The following is an 18,907-nucleotide window of genomic DNA, read 5'->3' as shown; positions in this document are numbered from 1 at the left end:
AGTTCAAGAGCCCAATATTTCAGAGTGACTTTTTCAAACGCTTCTCTTCATATTTGCTCTATGGATGAACTAAAATGCCCTTATTCCTTAAGTAGTTGGTGTCTTACTATAAAGAAAGGGGCAGGAGGGGACTCTGGTGGCACAAGGGGTTAAGTCTCAGCACTATGAAGCTATCCGCAGCCACCAGGGAGCTACCCACATGGCATAGCAGATATCTCCTGTCTCTCCCACTGCTCCCCTCAGCAGTGTATTTCAGTAGATCTGCCTGCTTGTTCTGCTCCCCACTTTGTCTATGATGAATCCTCTCACCACCCTCTCACCACCCCGACACCTCTGTCCTGCACCCCAGGTCTTGTATGCATAAATAAATAAAATAAATCTTTTTTTAAAAGGGGGGGCAGCAAATTCAGATCCAAAGCACAGTCATCATAATTAGAAACATCCACATTTTCTGCTGGAAATGGCGATTTCCTCCTGGGCCCTCCTCAGAGTGGTTTCTATGGGCCCCGGAGTTTGTGAACTCGGGTGCTCTATGGGGCACAGCACCGTCAGGAGCCCTTGAAGAACACAGACACCAAGGCGGAAGAAATGGCGGCACCCCACCCAACCCTTATTTCACAAACTTGTTCTTCTGTGTGCCTTGACCATCGTCCAGTGTGCAGCTCAGCGGCATTCAGTGCCTTCATATTACTGGACCACCACCTCCACTCTCCTGTCTAGAACTTCATCTTGCAAAAGTGAAACTATTCCCGTTACACATGCCAGTAAGTCCTCCTTTCCCTCCTTCCCAGCTCAACACCCAGCCTTCTACCTTCTGTCTCTGTGACTGGGACTGCTCTGGAGACCTCCTATAGGTGAAATCACACAATTTTGTCATTTTGTGACTGACTTATTTCACTTTACATGTGCCCAAAGTTCATTCATGTTGTCTCAGAATGTCCTTTTTAAGACTGAATAATATTTCATTAAATCTTATGCCACATTTTTTAATTTATCCGTTGATGGACTTGGGTTGTTTCCACCTGTTCCCTATCAGGAATAAGGCAGCGTGAACCTGGGTGTGCAAATATCTCTTCAAGATCCTTCTTTCAATTCTTTGCAGGTATATACCCAGAAGTGGAATAGCTGGATTGCTTGATAACTTTATTTTTATTTTTAACAATACTAGTTTTTCAAAAAATATTTATTCATGCATAGAAGAACTGGGGTGTAGGCCAGAGGTGAGGGGACGGTGAGAGGATACACCAGAGACAGAGTGGGAAGCAGAACAGATGGATTTGCCAAAACACATTGCTAAGGGGAGCAACAGGTGAGACAGAGGTCTGCTGTGCCGTGTGTGGGTTAGCTCCCTGGCTGGGGATTGAACTCATGCTGCGGTGGCTGGAGACCACTTCATAGTGCTGAGACTTTAACCCCTGCACCACCAGGGAGACCCAACTTTATTTTTAATTTTTTGAGGACCCTACTGTTTTTTATAGTGGCTGTACCATTTCACATTCCCACTAACAGTATATAGGGTTTTCATTTCTCCATGTGCTTGCCAGTGCTTGGTATCTTCTGTTGGTTTGGGTTTTAGTTTTTTGTTGTTTTTTTTTTTTTTTTTTTGGTGGGACCCTCGCCGGTGGCTGGGAATCGAACTGGCACTGCAGAGGCTGCGGGCAGCCTTGCAACCCAGCACTCAACCACTGCGCCACCAGGGGAGGCCCGGGTTTTAGTTTTTTGATAGTACCATCCTAAAGAGTGTGAGGTGATACTTCGTGGTTTTGCTTTGCATTTCTTGAATATTTATTATCTTTCTGCTCTATATGAGGTCTTTGACACTCAGTGCGAATATTACACTTATAGCCTATTTCAATTTGTCTAGTCACACTGCAAGTGCTCTAATATAGTTGAACACTATATTACAAAATAAGACTCTCAAGGGGAAAGTTGGGGGCAGTAGGTAGAAGCACATGGAATTTAGGCATGTCCTGGTGAAGACAAAAAACATTAGTGTTGCCCCAGCTGCCTATGGAAGGCCTAGGCGTCCAGGGTGTCCCTGTCCTTGGTTGGGATGGATAGAAGAAAGGGACTGGCTTTGGATGCCTTGGGAAGTGTCTGTAGTTCATGGTTGTTCCTTTTGAATGGCTGGGGGGGCGGGGAGCAGGAGGAAACTGTGCCTCTGGCTTCTGCAAAGGCTATGTTTTGAAATCCCAACATGCCTACTGATCTTTGTCATCACACACAGGACAGGAGTCTGGTTTTAGCCTAAGGGTGAGGGGGAGGCAGGGCTTGGGGGATGCTACCAGCTTCCTTCCCAGCACTTTGCTGCGACCCTTCACTGCCCCCCAGCGTTCCCCTGGAGCCTGCCTAATCAGATCCAGGCCTGACCTCACCAGAGGTCCTGGACCAGGAGGAAAGCCCCCCTCTCCTCCCTTCTAGATCTGCTCTCAGGAGACCCCTCCCCTTGGGTGATTTATAGGAGTGTCTGGGACTGTTTCCTGCCTGTTTCTGCTGCCTTCCATCCTGACGATTGCTGGGCTCTCTCTGCCTCTGTCTTTCCACAAGGCCAGGCTGTCCCCAAGGTGCAGGGAGTGACTGGGAGATTCCTTCACAGATTGCTTGGGGATAAAGGTGCTTCTCCCTCCCTTCTCCACAACTGCTGCCATGCAAGTCTTTGTCCTCCCTGTCTCTCTCCAGCTGGCACACCAGAAGGCCGTTGCTCAACCATTGCCCATTACCCTCTCCCATCACAAAGTTTGAAGTGAGGTTCCCAAAACTGTCCTTACAAGACCACAGGTGTCAGCAGGATATGAAGCATCAATAGCCCCAAACCAGAGAACCACCTTCAAGTCCACTGGTCATTGATACAATTCCTCCAGCACTGCCACAAACTGTAATGGTATATATATCATTTCCCATTATCCACATCATCTGGCATACTTGTATAGGGCTCAGGGCATTTAGAAATCCAGCACTCCATCCCACACATCCATGCTTACTCAGGAACCCGCTTCCCAGAGAGACACGATGAGGGACTCTGTGTCTTGCTAGTGCAAGCCAGGACAAAAGTAAGCCAAACATACCCTACCCTGAGAGATTGGGAGAGACCTAACTGGCCCCAAGAAACTTTCTCCCCTGACTTCGTAAAGAAAAAATATTATTAGGCCTCCCTGGTGGTGCAAGGGTGCAAGACACAACCTATGAAGCAATCCGCAGCCACTGCAGCATGAGTTCGATTCCTGGCCAGCCAGGGAGCAGCCCACATGGCGCAGCAGATCTCTCTTGTCTCGCCCACTGCTCCCCTCAGCAGTGTATTTCAGTCAGTCTGCCTGTTCTGTTCCCCACTCTGTCTCTGGTGAATCCTCTTACCACCCCACACCTCTGGCCTGTACCCCAGCTCTTGTATGCATAAATAAATAAATCTTAAAAAAAGAAAAAAGGAAAAATATTATTGCCTGTGAACTAGGAGTGAGTGGAAGAGTCCAAGAGACGCCAGCTGAGTATGCTCACTCAAAGACTGTGAGTCTGGACCAGGCCTTGTTTGTGAAGACTGCAGGGGTCACAGCAGTGAGGGCCCTGCTGAGCACCTGTTTGCTCCTTCATTTGCAAGTGAAAGGACTGGCACTGAGCCACTCCTGGTAGGGTCACCCCTGTGACACCTGAGAATATGCAGCGCTGACCTTAAAGATTGGGTAGGAGTGTGAGGAAGGGAGGTCCACACCTTCCTAAAGAGGACCACGGGACACCTTCTGTGGACCTGCAACATGGTGCCAACTCCCAACCAGTGAGAAGAGACCTGTCCAACTTGTAGTCTACTCCAGGATTATCTGCCCGTGGAGAGTGAAAAACTTGCTGGAGAGCTATGGGACATCCTGACAGAGGGCAGAGGCATGGGACTTCTGTTTCAGTGCCAGTAGAGTCACCAACTCAGTTTTCCTTTCATAAAATGAAGGTGTTGGCGGCTTTAGATGCACCTTTAAAGGCTGTTACCCTGCCAGTGAAGTGTTTGATACAGAGGTGCAGGAGGCATTACTCAATGGAGGTGAAATGTGGAGCCCTGGGTGGGAGGGGGTGCAGCTGCCGTCAAGTGCCCCAGGGGACCTTAGGAGCCCCTGTTTTATGCTGCCTGAACAGTATCCCCCCCCACCCCGGCTCCTTACCCGGGACCCCTTTCTGCTCTAGCCCTCATCTCCAGCAGCATGCTGGGCCCAGTTTTGTCAGTGCTTAGTTCTGACAGGGGAATGAGGAGTCCTGATGGTGAGGCAGACTTTTCTACATCGCCAGCACGCAGATAAGAAGCCGCCCTTTCCCTGGTCTCTTTCCTCAGGCCAGCTACTAGCTCTGAGTACCTCCAGGGATCCCAGAATGGGGGCTAGAAACACAAAAGGATTCGGTTCCTTAATGAGGAGGCATCTGTAGTCAGTGGAGCCATTAGTCCCCGCCCCGGGTCCCTGGGGGCTAGGGAGGGGCATGCTGCGAGCTCCTTTCCAGCTGGAGTGAGGTGGGGGCTGGCAGCTCCCAGCTCCTGAATGGGCAGAGCCTCAGGGGGCACTGACAGCCAACCTAGGAGCCTGGGTACCCTCTCCACCCCCCTAGATATGCAGTCTATCTTGCCCTCCTGGAGGTTGAGTCCTGGAGGCAGAAGAGAGGCCCCAATAGCAACTTGTCACCCTCCCTCAAGCCCCTGGGCTGACCTGCAGGCCCTTGGACAAACAGTCTTTGGCCTGAGACCAAGCAGGCTGACCTCAGGGTGCTCCCTGGAGATCCTCTCACCCAGCCTGATGGGGACACCAGCTGCAGCACTTGCCCCCACCTTCTGCCCCAACGTACACCTAAGTGGGTGTGCATGATTGATTACCTCCTCAGCACCAGAATCACCAGCCCCTATTCACGGCCTGCCGCGGACACTCCGGCCACATCACAGAGATAGCCACCACCTCCTGGCACACACACTTGTGCAAGTCGGAGCACACACCCATCAGCAGCACTCCCAGGAGACCTTGAGAGAGGAGGAGGAGGAGGCAGGCCGGGGGATTTTTATGCATGTTTATATTTAATGAACCACATGCAAATGAGATGGAGAACGTGCCACAAAAGAGTCTGCCCCTAGAGACTCCGGGAGGAAGGGCACAAAGACTTGGGCTTTGGGGCTGCCCTGGAGTCCAGAACAGGCCGGAGGGTTGAGTGGGCCTGAGACAGGTGTGCCCACCCACTCCAGGGAGCCAAGAGCAGGAGCTGGGACTGGCTCCAGCATCCCTGCTGCTGTGGGGGGAGAGCCCCTTCTGGGAGGGGACACTGTCCCGGTTGACGGAGTGCGGAGGGGAGGGGCTGCTGCCTGGACAGATGGTGAGCCGCCTTCCCACACTTGAAGCAAAGTGGATTTTAATGAAATCTGCAGCCCTGGTGCTGAAACTGGGAACTCTAGCAGGAGGGGCCCCTTTCCCAGGCCTTACAGGGGCATGCGGGTGGGTAGGAACATAATCAGGACTAAAATGATCTGGGGGTGCCCCTCTGTTCTTGCCTCTGCAGACCAGAGTTCAAGGGGCTAGTTCAGATCCCAAAAGGTAGAGAGGGGATCCCTGAATATTTATGACACATTGAAATGTAGATTGGTGGGCCTGACAGTCTTCTGAGAGGCTTGTCACCTTGGATGGATACATCACGCTTGCTTTTGGGGGTCCATTGAGAAGCTGCAGAATACCTGGGGTTGGGAGTGATGAGGGTGGGCAAGGATAAGTCACTGGGCGTCAGTAACCAGGTTCTAATTCTGGACTAATCATGTTCCTTTTTCTGGGCCTCAGGAGCCTCTTCTGTAAAAGAGACCCATACTCAGGCCTTGTGTACTTTCGGGGGAGCTTATAAAAAGAAATCCAAAAGCAGCTGAATAAGTGGGAGTCAGGCTTTCTTTGACTGGCCTTTGTAGGTCAGCTTTGGGGGAGCACTGCCTCCCAAGGAAACCCCTGACTGCCCAAGATTTCCTTCTTAGAGGCTTGTCAGCCTAGAATGTCTCCAGATTTCTTAGTGTCCCCACCCAGCCTACCACCTACCAGTAAGGGGGAGATGGTTCCCAAGGATAAGAGGCATGGGAGGCATGGGTGTATCCCTAGACTGCTGCCCTGCATCTGCCAGCGCCAGAAAAGCTCCCTGCTCCACACTAGGTGGGCCCAGTAGTCAGGTCGAGGCCCTGTGACCCGCCACCCGTCCCTTCCCTCCACACTTCAGCCTGTGCCTCTCCTATACATCTCCCTTTCTTTTTCTAGCCATGTCGGACTTCCACGTGCACCCCCAGGCCACCGTGGGCGAGGAGGGAGGTGTGGCCCGCTTCCAGTGCCAAATCCATGGGCTTCCCAAACCCCTGATCACGTGGGAGAAGAACAGAGTCCCCGTTGACACGGACAATGAGAGGTGAGCCACGTGTGGAGAAGACAGAGGCTGCTGGTGTCTGGACTTAGGAGAAGGACCGCCTGCCCGAAGCCCTGGACATGGAGCCATGGGCCCCTGAGACAGTGGCGTTTCTGCAGCTGGCTTGAGACTGGGGGGCTTCTGGGGCTCACGGGATCCAGTCCCAGCCGTCGATGGTGTGTGTTCTTTGCCAAGGCTGGAATGACGGTGTCTACCTGCAAGGGTCCCAGTGTGTCTGTGATGATGACGGTGACAGTGGGACAGATCCCAGGGCCCATCTGTGATTCTGAGTGACCCTGTGGCCCGTGGTGCCAGTGCTGAACTCTCCCCTCCGCAGGTACACATTGCTGCCCAAGGGGGTCCTGCAGATCACAGGACTTCGGGCTGAGGACAGCGGTGTCTTCCACTGTGTGGCCTCGAACATTGCCAGTGTCCGGGTCAGCCACGGGGCCAGGCTCACTGTGTCAGGTGAGGGTCTTTTGCTTGGCCTGATTCCACCTCCAGGCCGCCTCCTGCCTTCTCCCCACCCTCAAAGCAATCCCCTTTTAACTGACTCCTGGAGACTCATCAGCCAAGTGTGTACAGAGCAGTCTAAACACACAGTGCTGTGCTCCTTGTGGTGAGGGCTCAGGGGAATGTGAGGCTCGCTCCCTGTTGCTGTTCCACCTGGGAAAGCCATGCTCTGTCTGTTCCAGAACTGTCCCATTGCCGGAGGCTCTGTGGGGCTGGGAGCAGAGGGATGGATGCAAGGACAGGCCTGTCCCCCCCACATCTCCTCTCAGCCCACAGGACCTGTTGTCTGGGCTGGAGCTTGTTGCTACCATGTCTTGGGTTGAGGGCAGGATGAGGTGGTAGGAGGGTCCTCAGGAGAAGAAATGGGGTTTCTTCCTCCCAGGCTCAGGCTCTGGGGCCTACAAGGAGCCCATGATCCTCGTGGGGCCTGAGAACCTCACCCTGACGGTGCACCAGACCGCGGTCCTGGAGTGTGTCGCCACGGGCAACCCGCGCCCCATTGTGTCCTGGAGCCGCCTGGGTGAGCCTCCTCCTTCAGCCCCTGCTTCTCCCAGCCCTGTCCCACCCCCTGGGAGGGCCTGCTCTCACCCAGCTCTGTGGGGACTTTGAATCCTGTTTGTTCTCCATGGGGGTTCGTTCTCTTGGAGGCCTGGGGAAGGGGGGGGTGTTTCCCTCTTCTTGGCAAGACCAGGGAGGTCCACCTCTCCACGGCATTCTCCCTCCCCCTGTGTGGATGGCTTAGCTCCCTGGGATACCTCTGCTAGCCTGGCAGTCCTGCAGAGATCCCCTCCTCCACACTGCCCTCATCCGGAGCGTGGGCCCCCAGAACCCCTCTCTCTGTAGCTCTCTGTGCCCCGGTCTCTTTCCCTTCCTGTGCATCCCTGCCCTCTATACCCTGGACATACTCCCGGGCTGTGCAATCCCAAACCCCTCCAAATCTCAGCCGGTGTCAAATCCTCACTCTGCACCCACCCCCGCCCCCGAGTCTCTAGCCTGGCCCCCTAAATCCCCAGCCTAAATCCCTAGGCAGCTGAAGGAGAGAAATGAAAGGGTGCAGATGGGCCCACATTGTCTGGGTGGAAAGGTCACCGGGGGAAGGAGAGTCTGGAGGCGATGGGGTGGGGTCCACATTCACAGGGAGACTGCACCACATTGTAGCAGCTGAGTGATGGGGAAGGAGGGGGCAGCAGGCGGGATAATGGAGTAGATTTCACCACTTCAGGGACTGAATGGAGAGCTGTCTCCTTGCATTCTGACTGTGCTAATCTGATCCTGGACCGGGGGTGGCGGGGAGGCCTGTCTCTGGGAGAGGCTGGGAAGAGTGGCCTCAGCATGAGGAGAAGCCCATAGGCACTGCAAGGACCATCTGGCCCAGCTTTTCCCGAAGCCTGATCTGCAGAGGGGGAGGAAAGACATGGGGGTCTAACAAGTTTGGGAAACAGCTCGCCTGGTCCTGTTGCTATGGGACTTCTCCAAACTAATGGATGCTGGAACGGATGGAGGGAGTGGAGAGGATCTTTAACCATGGACTGTTTTCACGAGAGACAAACTAGTTTGGGAAATGTCCACCTAACTAAACCCCTCACTTTCCTGACTGGGAAACTGAGGGGAAGGGATTAGAGGACCCCAGTGAGTCCACAACAATGCTAGGGCCAGGACCCTCGTCTATGCTGCTGCTGGTTGTAGAGTCAATGATTGGGGCTGTCTGGGAGATCAGTGATACATCCGGGATGTTCCTCTATGCCCACCTCCCTGAACTCCATTCTTGCCCTCCTCAGATGGCCGTCCCATCGGAGTGGAAGGCATCCAGGTGCTGGGCACCGGGAACCTTATCATCTCAGACGTGACTGTCCAGCATTCCGGAGTCTATGTCTGTGCCGCCAACAGACCTGGCACCCGGGTTCGGAGAACAGCGCAGGGCCGCCTGGTGGTGCAGGGTACAGACCTTCCCCTTGCAGAGGGAGGGAAGGGGCTTTTGCAGGGCCTCCTCCCCCTGTCCCATTCCTTACCCCATAACATCCATGGCCCACCCTGGGGGCCGTCCTCTTACCCAGTTCCTATTTTCACCCTAACCCTGTCCCCTGCCCCTCCCCTGCCACCCAGGGACAACTGTCTTCTTCTCCGCCCATGTATATGCTGACAGTGGGAGAACATTCTTTTAGTCCTGTGTGCCCCTCCAGGTGCCAGCATCCATGCTATCCACCCCCATACCCTCCATCCACCCCAGTCATTTCCACTTTTTTGTCTCAGCTGGTCTCCCCAGCCTGCATCTCTGACACATGTCCCTCCCCCCATGAGCTGTTTGCATTCACACGTGTGGCACTTCCACGCTCACACCTGCCTGCCAGCGCTCAGCGTGTGTCATTTTCACACTCTCACACCCCAGCGCCCGCCTCCACTCCCGCGTGTGTGAGGCAGTTCTGTCCATCCCCCTGCTCTGGGGGCTCAACTGTCCCCATAAACCTTACCTGCCTTGCCATTTGCAAGGGCCTCCTGTGCTTGTTCCCTCCTGGAGCGCTGGGCCAGGGTGGGAGGGGGGAACTAGCAACTTAAATGCCCGTTTGTTTAGCATTCCATGTGCCGTTCATCTGTCCAAATGAAAGTGATGGAGCATTTCATTTCTCGGGTCTTAATGGAGACTTGAAGCTGGGGATTGGAGGAGAGTGGAATTGAATGTAGGGGTGGAGGGGGCCTGTACTGAGGGCTCATCCATCTCCCCGTCATTACCTCCTTGGAGGTGCAGCCAAATCTATTAGCACATTTATTTATTTAACAATTTCCTGAACAGGGAGCTCAGCTTGATTGCTTTCGGATACAAATGTCAGTCTTTTAAACAGTCATTAAAATGGAGTCCTCTCTTGGGTCTGCCTCTCTGGGGCAGAGGGAGTGGGACCTGCCACTCCCTGGGGACCCTGCTAGTGTAAAGGGTGGGCCGCCCCCCCCCCCAAGGAATCTCCCAGGAGTGGATGAACCCACCCAGTCGCCTGCAGACCTTATGATTCCCCTTTCCTGGCAGCTGTGTCCTCCCTCTTCACTTGACCCTCACAACTCTCCCTGCTTCTCTGTGCCCACCTCACCCCCAGCCCCAGCAGAGTTTGTCCAGCACCCCCAGTCCATCTCCAGGCCAGCTGGGACCACAGCCATGTTCACCTGCCAAGCCCAGGGTGAGCCGCCCCCTCACGTCACGTGGTTGAAGAATGGCCAGGTGCTGGGGCCAGGAGGCCACGTAAGACTCAAGAATAACAACAGGCACGTGCATGAGTGTGAGTGTGTATGTCTGTGTGTGTGTGGTATACTGGGGTGAGACCGGGAAAAGAGGCAGGAAGGGGGGCTGGGGACAGATGGCTTGAGCAGGCAGTGTGCCTCCTAGCAGGGAGGAACACCAAATTGGGAGTCTGGACACTTGGGTTTGCATCCCAGGCCTGCCGCTAACTTGCTGAGAAACCTCAAATAAATCTCTTGGCTTCTGGAGGGGATTAAGTTTCTCCAGCTCTCAAATGGGGTGATTTGGCCAACCTCTAGGGCTACCCTGGGAGAGGAGAAGAGAATCTGAGGCTCTCCCTCCCTCTGTAGCACCCTGACCATTTCTGGAATTGGCCCTGAAGACGAGGCCATCTACCAATGTGTGGCCGAGAACAGTGCCGGCTCCTCACAGGCCAGTGCCAGGCTGACGGTGCTGTGGGCCGAGGGGTTGCCTGGACCCCCCCTGAATGTACAGGCAGTCTCTGTGTCATCCACTGAGGTCCGCGTGTCCTGGAACGAGCCCCTGGTCAACACCAAGGAGATCATCGGCTATGTCCTGCACATTAGGAAGGCTGCCGGTAGGTGGGGCCGGGAGGGCCAGGCTGTCTCTACAGCCCCTCCCTCTTGTTTGCTGCTTCTCCTCCCTTTCAATCCTGTATGTCTGTCTCCACCTTCCATTCCTTCTCCCTCCCCTGCATCCTGGCTGCCCTCATTTCACCAGTGCTGGTAGGGCTCCTCATGCCCCTTACTCTTCCTGACCAACCCGCTACCTCCCCAGACCCTCTGGAGCTGGAGTATCAGGAAGCAGTTAGCAAGAGCACCTTTCAGCACCTGGTGAGCGACCTTGAACCCTCCACTGTCTACAGCTTCTACATCAAGGCCTACACTCCAAGAGGGGCCAGCTCAGCCTCTACCCCTACAATTGCCAGCACCCTAGGAGAAGGTGAGGCCTGGATGGAGAGTACAGGGTATTAGAGCTTGTTCTGGTTAAGCATGGCACAGAGGGCCTGGCCTGAGGCTAAGTGGTGGCTGGGTCTAGAGGAAGGGGTGTCCTTTGCTAATTCACGTAAAGTTGTGGTTTGAGCCAGCTGAGGTTCTGGATCAGAGGCCAAAGAACTGTCAGGCTTGGGTGTTCTGGGTCACAGGAAGAAGGTGGGAAGGTAGAGAGTCAAGAGACACCTCACATCTTGGCCTCCTCTGTCTGCCTGCAGCCCCTGCCCCACCCCCACTGTCAGTGAGGGTCCTGGGCAGCTCCTCCCTGCAGCTGCTGTGGGAGCCCTGGCCCCGGCTGGCCCAGCATGAGGGTGGCTTCAAGCTGTTCTACCGCCCAGCAAGCAAGGCTTCCTTCACTGGCCCCATTCTGCTGCCTGGAACTGTCTCTTCCTACAACCTCAGCCAGCTCGGTGAGGTGGACACGGCGCTGGGCTTCAGAGGCTGGGCAGGGGTGTGGTGCATGGGGCCAGGAGGTGGCGTGCAGGAACCACCTCTATTTTCCTGCCAGAAAGGAATGGGTGGAACAGTCATTCAGCAACCATGCCTTTCCTCCAGACCCCACCGCAGTGTACGAGGTGAAGCTGCTTGCCTACAACCAGCATGGGGACGGCAATGCCACGGTCCGCTTTGTGTCTTTGAGGGGGGCATCTGAGAGGACAGGTATGGATTGGGTGTGTAGTGTGGGGCTAACAACTGACACCCTGGAAGGGAGGCCAAGAGCTGAGAGTAGAGGGGAACAGGCACTCAGAGAAGATAGGGGTGTGGCACATTGCAAAGAACCCTTCAGAACATAGGTATAGACCCCAGTTTGAATTGTTGCTGTGCAAGGTCCTAGCTGTGTGGCCTCAGGCAAGTAATTTGACCTCTCTGAGCTCCTTAATAGAACAACAGGGATACTAGCTATTTTACAGTTCTTGGCAAGAATGAAATGGTCCATGTAAAGTGTTTTTCCCAGGATCTGGCAAAAAGTTAGTGTTTGATAACAGGCAAAAAGAACCAGAAAGTTGGTGGAGGGGTTCTGTAGGCAGAAGCAAAGGTTATGTGCACTTGGGGTGGGAGCACCTGAGAGAGAAGGTGTTCCCAGAGAATGGGTGTCTGGGGTTGCTTCAGGCCGGGAAGGCTACAGCCCCCCACTTGCCCCTCTCCCCCACTCCCAGCCCTGAGCCCACCATGTGACTGCCGGAAGGAAGAAGCCACCAACCAGACATCCACCACAGGCATTGTCATTGGCATCCACATTGGGGTCACCTGCATCATCTTCTGTGTCCTCTTCCTCCTGTTTGGCCAAAGGGGCAGGTGAGTCCTGGGCCAGGAAGAGGGGGCTGGCTGGCATGGGTGGGAAGGCCTGGAGAAGGAGAGGTGGCAGGGAAAGGAATTTGGGGCTCACTGTATCTTTCCTTTTGTTCTCACTCCCTCCCATATCTCCCTTCAAATCATGGCTCATCCCCCAGGGTCCTCTTGTGTAAGGATGTAGAAAACCAGCTCTCCCCTCCTCAGGGCCCCCGGAGCCAGAGGGACCCTGGCTTTCTGGCACTGAATGGGGTGGGGCGGGGAGAACGGGGCCGAGATGAGAAACACGTGGACATGAAGGAGCTGGAGCAGTTGTTTCCCACTGCTGGGACAGCAGAGCAGCCAGAACCCAGATCTCACGCCAGATCCACGGTGAGTGCAAACCTCTTTGTTCAGGCTCTAGTCACCACCCAATCCTGCCCTCCCTTCGCCTCGGTCCAGACCTTGGTCGTTGGCCAAACACTAGACCTTCTCTAGGCAAACGTAGCTGGCGTGCTTCTCTCTGTGCCCCTGAAGCTGTCAGAGACCTGGAGACCCTGAACCCCAAGTGGGTCGGACCCAGATCCTGCCCATCCGGCTGGAGCCCGAGGACCTCTGGCCCTCATGCTGATACCTGTGTTATCCACCCTTTCCTCCGCAGGACCCTGTCCAGTGTGAGGAGACCCAGCTCTCGATGCTGCCAGTCCAGGGGATCGACCTTCTGGAGGAGATGACCTCGGAGGTCAGGGTCCCCTGTGCAGGCCCCGCGGCTGCCCTGCCACCCCAGGATATAGGTCCCAGCCTCCTCGTTGAAGGACAGGCCCCCCAGCTCTCCGCTGCACCAGCTGCCCAGCCAGATGACTCGGGACAGTAGCCAGTGTCTGGCTGGCATTGGAGGGGGGGCAGTACCCCATTCTCAGGTCAAAGGCAGGATTTCCCCTGTTATGTGAGTTTCAGATGGGGCCTTCCCAGTATTTCCTTCCCAACAACCCCTCAGGTTGTCAAGATCTAAAGACACCTTGTCAGGGTACCAACCCCCTTAAGGACCTCGGGGGGGGGGGCTACAAGAGCCCCTTCTTTAAAAACAAGCAAAACTTAAAATATTCCCCCCCCTCCAAAAAAGAGAGAGAGGAAGGTGAATTAGATTCCAAAAATATGCCCCTGTTATGACTGGGCCCCTGACACTGTCACCCTGCACCAACCTTGTTTTCTCAGGATGGATTTTGCTGTTTTGGCGCTCAGCACCTACCTCAGCCGGAATGAATGTCTTTGGGGGAGTGGGCCGTAGTCTCAGCCCCTACCCCACAGAGCCCTGATGCACTCCTACCTCAAGTCCCTTTGTGGGCACCTCCTCCTCCTCCCCACATTGTTGTCCAGAGGTTAAAAAAAAAAAAAAAAAAAAAAAAAAAGCACTTCCCCATTTCCAGGTGTGAAAGGAAATGTCTACCTCAAGGCTCACTGGCTCTTTGGGCCTGTGTTGTGTCACTGGACCTCCCTCCTGGCTCCTCTGCCTGCTGCCCGCAGCCTTCCCGTCAGTCTCCAGAGAGGAGGCCAGAGGCTAAGTCACCAAGGGTGGGCCTCTTGGGGCCTACAGAAATAAAGATGGAATTGGTCAAAGAAAATGACAAAAAGCCAAAAATGAGAGGAAACTGTTCCCTGGAGTATAATTGGTTGCTCCAAACCAGCCACCCCCTAGCATGCTGCCGGTGTTCGTCCAGTCTCTTGGACCCTCTCAGGCAACTCGTGCTGGCTGGGATCCCAACCCCCCTCTCTCCACCTGGGCTTGGGAGGGTGGGATGTTCCCCCCGAAGCCTGCCTCGGGTCCCGCCCAGACACAGAGCCCCTGGAGCAGGCTGGTCCCAGAATGTACTGTGTGTGTGATGTTGTGTGTGTGTGTGGGTGGGGGGATGGGTGGGGAGGCGGTCCAGCAGAGGTCCCCCCACCCTCTGTGCCATGGGACCCCCCCCAGCCTGACCCCTCTCCTGGACAGTGAATTGGGCACTGTCGTAGATATGATCGGAAGCTATTTTTATACAAGGTTTGTTTAGGGGTTTATGTTCTTGTGATTTCTTGTTTCTCTTTTCTGTTGTGTTGTCCTTTGAAATACTTAGTTAAGAGGGAAAAAAAAAAAACCAAGGAAACAAATACCTATTTTTGGTTATACTCAGAAACATTTTTTTAAATAGCAGAAAGAAAACTTTTTTTTAAAGGAAAAAAAGTGTATTCCTTAAGTATGAGATTAGAACATAAATTCCCTGACCCCCAACCCTCTAGGGACTCCCCGCCTCAAAATTTAGTTAATTAGTTGAAAAGTAGAATGTGTGGTGTTTTCCTAGAAAGTCGTGTCCATGTGGACCCGGGGGAGGGCGGCCTGCCCTTCTCTCAAATGATGGGCCCACGCCAAGGGCTCGTCAAAGCTCCTAGGCCGTGCCCCCTCTGTCCCTGCAGCAGCTTCTCTGCACCCTCTTCATCCTGGAACCCCCTCTCCGCTGAGAAGGTGGGTCTGGGGGAGGTGGGGTGGGGGCCCCCTGGCCTGACATGGCCTGGCTTTTGTCACACTCTACTCATTTTGACTGAATAAAAGTCTTGTTGCCAAAGTGAACCTCAAGTTTCTCGGAAATTGTGTCAGGTCCTGGGGGGGGGGGGGTGGGAATGCTGGGTTTGTAGCGGCGGCTAGGGTGGCGGGCTCTCCCAGGGTCAGAGCCCGCATGAGCCCTGTGTACCACCTACGGGAGCCACGTGGGCCAGGTCCTCTCCACAGATCGGGAGCTTCTGGGGTGCTCTCAACCTCCCCGGGAGGTCATCCTCCTCCCCACTGTGCGGATAATGAAGCTGAGAAAGGACAAGCGAGATGAAGGAAATGCCCAAAACCTCACAGCCAGTTATGGCAGCATCAGAGCTTGCATCCAGGCCAGCCTGATGGTTCCAGGGTCTCATTTCAACCGTTGCTCTGTGCCTCCTTAGCTAGCACTAGTGAGGGATCCGAGGCCAGAACGTCTGCTCTGTGATGACAGCCTACTGGTGCTGAGCCGGGTGCTGGGCAGCTGCGTACTGTTCATGCCAATGAGGAGGGACTATTTTCTTCCACAGCCTAAAGCTAAGGAAACTGGAACTCTGACTCGTGACTTTTCCCAGACCACACACCCAGAACCCCTGGCCAGGCCCACTCATTCCTCCCTGTCCTCTCCTCAATCCAGATTCCTGACTGGAGCTGCCAAGGCTTGGGCTAGGCCAAGAAAAACTTGACTTAAAGAGCTGTGCTGACAAAGATCTGGAGGGCTCAGTGGGCCTCAAGCTCAGTGAGCGACAACACGGTACTGCAATTATTAGGAAGCCAATGTCCCTTCTGCTGCTAAAATGGAAAGCCAGGGTAGCTCTCTAGGAGTACAGGGCAAAGCTCTATACCCATGCAGCAGGACCATGGGTTCCCTGGCTGTGGCTAGGGGCGTGAGGGGATCTCTCTGGGGGTGCTCCACTCTCCCTGCTGTTTCACCCAGGGTAGCTCCACTTGTATTTGACTTATATATCAGACTCTTCATGAGATCTCATTTGTACACAGGATTATGCTCCTGAAAGAATGTTTGAGACCCCCTGGGCAGCCTCTTGAGGAAGAGACCTATGGGGTGATTGGGTTGAGGGCAGCTTGGAAATGGCGATGGTGCTGTGGATGTTGAGCTGGTGCTGCAGCCCAGAGAAGGAGAAGCCTGAGGCTGCCCATCCTGAGTCTCTGGGGCAAGTGGTTGAATCAGCCCCAATACAGGAATTCTTCAACAACTCTAGTCATGCCAAGGCTGCCTGGGGGAGGTAGCGGGTGTGTCATCTGTTCAAACAGACCCTATAAAGGGACAGGAAAGTAGACTAGGTCATCTCCAGTGCCCCACCCCCTTGCAAGACTCCATGATGCTAGTATCACCGCAGGGAGGTGTTGGGAAATGTTTAGAAACCACCGAAGATGATGCATGTAGATGTATGTAAATTGTATGCAGATTACACGCAAATATGGGCAGGGCTTGTTTCTAACAAGGCCCTAAGCTGAAATAACATAGAGGGAGAAGCAGGTTCCCACATCCTCTGTGGGTCTCATTCCCATTATTTTTTTTTTTTTAAAGATTTATTTATTTATACAAGCACTGGGTGCAGTCAGAAGCGCGGGAGGGTGAGAGAATTCACCAGAGCCAGAGCGGGGAGCAGAGCAGGCAAAAGGACCGAAGTACACTGCTGAGGGGAGCAGCGGGCGGCAGGAGAGGTCTGCACGCCATGCGGGACCCTCTTCCGGTGTCCGGGGAGCAGCCGGGGATTGAACTGGCGCTGCAGAGGCTGCGGGCAGCTTCGCAACCCAGCGCTCAACCGCTGCGCCACCGGGGAGGCCCTCATTCCCATTATTACTGAAGATCGGTCTTGGGTTCCAGTGCTGAAGCTACAGGATGGGAGCACCAGGCCCCTGTGAACTCTGGAAAGGAGTTTCTCTGCTGGCTCCCTCTCCTCATGCATTGAAGGGTGAGCATTGATGGGTGCAAGCCTGAGGTCCCCACCCAAACAGAAGGTAGACCTCAGGATGACAGAGCTGAGACAGAACCCTTCATGAGATGGAAATGGCCGCTGAGGTCTTCTGAGGAGCATGAGAACCCAAAGGAGGGAAGAGGGAGAAGAATAGGGTGGGGCAGGGTGAACACAGAGGGCAGGTGGGCTATTACCTGAGACTGGGGCTGGGCCAGGGAGGGGGTCACGCTGTCTGTGACACAGGTGAATCTGGGTTGGGAATAGGAGAAGGCAGTAGAGGCAAGCAAGGGCCCTGTTGCGAGCTCTAGGTGGAGACTGCAGTCAGAGTGGAAGCACTGAGCCATGCCCCTCCCTCTAAGAGGTGTTATAGGGACTGGCTGGCACCAGTGGCTCCCCAGCGCCACCCTCACCAGTCACCTAGAGGACTGAGAGTGGAATAGGGCCCAGGTGACTGAGAAGAAGGGCTGGTCCTTGTTCCTGGACTCAAGAGTGTGCATGCTGGAGCACCCAAGGACTCGGGGCCCTGCTGATCACCCCATGCCATGGACCCACCGCCACAATGCAGGGCTAGCCTGGTTGTCACTCCAAGATGCCCACAGCTTGGGCCTGCTCTTCTTTTCCCACCTCCTCCACCTTTCCTCTTTCCTCTCCTCTTTCTCCAGACCACTCACCAGCCCAACTCTGAGGCTCCTTCTCTGAAGGCACATGGTATCCCATGCAGTTCAGGCCTGACTTTTACCTCCTGACCTCATCAGCTGGCTCCCCAATACCTGCTTAGTATGGAGTGATTCATGCAGGAATAGGAGGTCTAGCTGGAATGCTGGGGACACTCACAGAGCCACAAAGAAGAAATCTTTTAATCCGTTCCTTGACTAGAATGGTACTGTCTTGGGTTAAGCACTGGGGCAGTTTTGTGCCAGGGAGCTGATCCACATGGCGAAGCAAACCTCTTCTGTCTTTCCTACTGCTCCCCTCGGCAGTTTATTTTAGTGGATCAGCCTGTTCTGCTCCCCACTCTGTCTCTGGTGAACCCTCTCACCCCTGCTCCTCTGGCCTACACCCCAGTTCTTGTATGCATAACTAAATAAAAAGAAATCTTTAAAAAATAGATAAAAAGTGGAAGCAACCCAAATGTTCATCAGCTGATGAATGGATAAATCATGTAGTATTTAATTTAGCAACAAAATGAAATTTGAAAATATTATGCTAATTGAAAGACGCCAGCGCAAAGGACCATGTAGCATATGATTCCATTTATGTGAAATGTCCAGAATAGAAAACTCTATAAAGCAGAAAGCAGACTAGTGGTTGCCCAGGAGTGAGAAGTCAGGGAAGTGAGAAGCAGCGGCTAGTGGGTGATGAAAGTTTTTTAAATTTGGGCCTCCCTGCTGAAGCACCGTGAAGCTATCTGCAGCCTCTGCAGTATGAGTTTGATCCCCAGCAAGGGAGCTACCCACATGGCGCAGCAGACCTCTCCTGACTCACCTGCTGCTCCTCTCAGCAGTGTATTTCAGTCAATCCACCTGTTCTGTTCCCCACTCTGTCTCTGGTGAATCTTCTCACCCCCCACACCTCTGGCCTACACCCCAGTTCTTGTACGCATAAATAAATAAATCTTTTTTAAAAAGTTTTAAATTGGGCTTCCCCGGTGGCGCAGCGGTTGAGCGCGGGGTTGCGAAGCTGCCCGCAGCCTCTGCAGTGCCGGTTCGATCCCCGGCTGCTCCCCGGCCACCAGAGGAGGGTCCCACATGGTGCGCAGACCTCTCCTGCCGCCCGCTGCTCCCCTCAGCAGTGTACTGCGGTCCTTCTGCCTGTTCTGCATCCTGCTCTGACTCTGGTGAATTCTCTCACCCTCCCGCGCTTCTGACTGTACCCAGTGCTTGTATGAATAAATAAATAAATAAATCTTAAAAAAAATTTTGGAAAAAAAAAGTGTATCTTTAAAAAAAAAAAAAGTTTTAAATTTGATGGTGGTGATGATTGCATATCTCTGTGAGTACGCTGA

The 18,907-nt window shown here is 54.1% G+C and overlaps 1 protein-coding gene across 1 annotated transcript in view; it reads left to right on the top strand.

Annotated features, from left to right (window-relative positions):
- Positions 1–14,994, top strand: part of IGDCC3 (immunoglobulin superfamily DCC subclass member 3) — a 46,121-nt gene extending 31,127 nt beyond the window's left edge. The window contains exons 3-14 of the mRNA XM_037502732.2: positions 6,243–6,387; positions 6,722–6,852; positions 7,280–7,417; positions 8,676–8,834; positions 9,981–10,146; positions 10,471–10,718; positions 10,919–11,083; positions 11,352–11,543; positions 11,689–11,793; positions 12,291–12,429; positions 12,585–12,795; positions 13,064–14,994. Of these exons, the coding sequence (XP_037358629.1) occupies positions 6,243–6,387; positions 6,722–6,852; positions 7,280–7,417; positions 8,676–8,834; positions 9,981–10,146; positions 10,471–10,718; positions 10,919–11,083; positions 11,352–11,543; positions 11,689–11,793; positions 12,291–12,429; positions 12,585–12,795; positions 13,064–13,276 (2,012 nt within the window). The 3' untranslated portion in view covers positions 13,277–14,994. The remainder of the gene's footprint in view (positions 1–6,242; positions 6,388–6,721; positions 6,853–7,279; positions 7,418–8,675; positions 8,835–9,980; positions 10,147–10,470; positions 10,719–10,918; positions 11,084–11,351; positions 11,544–11,688; positions 11,794–12,290; positions 12,430–12,584; positions 12,796–13,063) is intronic.
- The last annotated feature ends 3,913 nt before the right edge of the window (positions 14,995–18,907 follow it).

Source organism: Talpa occidentalis, unplaced genomic scaffold (assembly GCF_014898055.3).
Source record: "Talpa occidentalis isolate TD23 unplaced genomic scaffold, MPIMG_talOcc4v2.1 talOcc4.11, whole genome shotgun sequence".
NCBI classification, from domain to species: domain Eukaryota; kingdom Metazoa; phylum Chordata; class Mammalia; order Eulipotyphla; family Talpidae; genus Talpa; species Talpa occidentalis.
The sequence above is the reverse complement of the archived record's forward strand: the minus strand, read 5'-3'. Positions and strand labels throughout refer to the sequence as shown.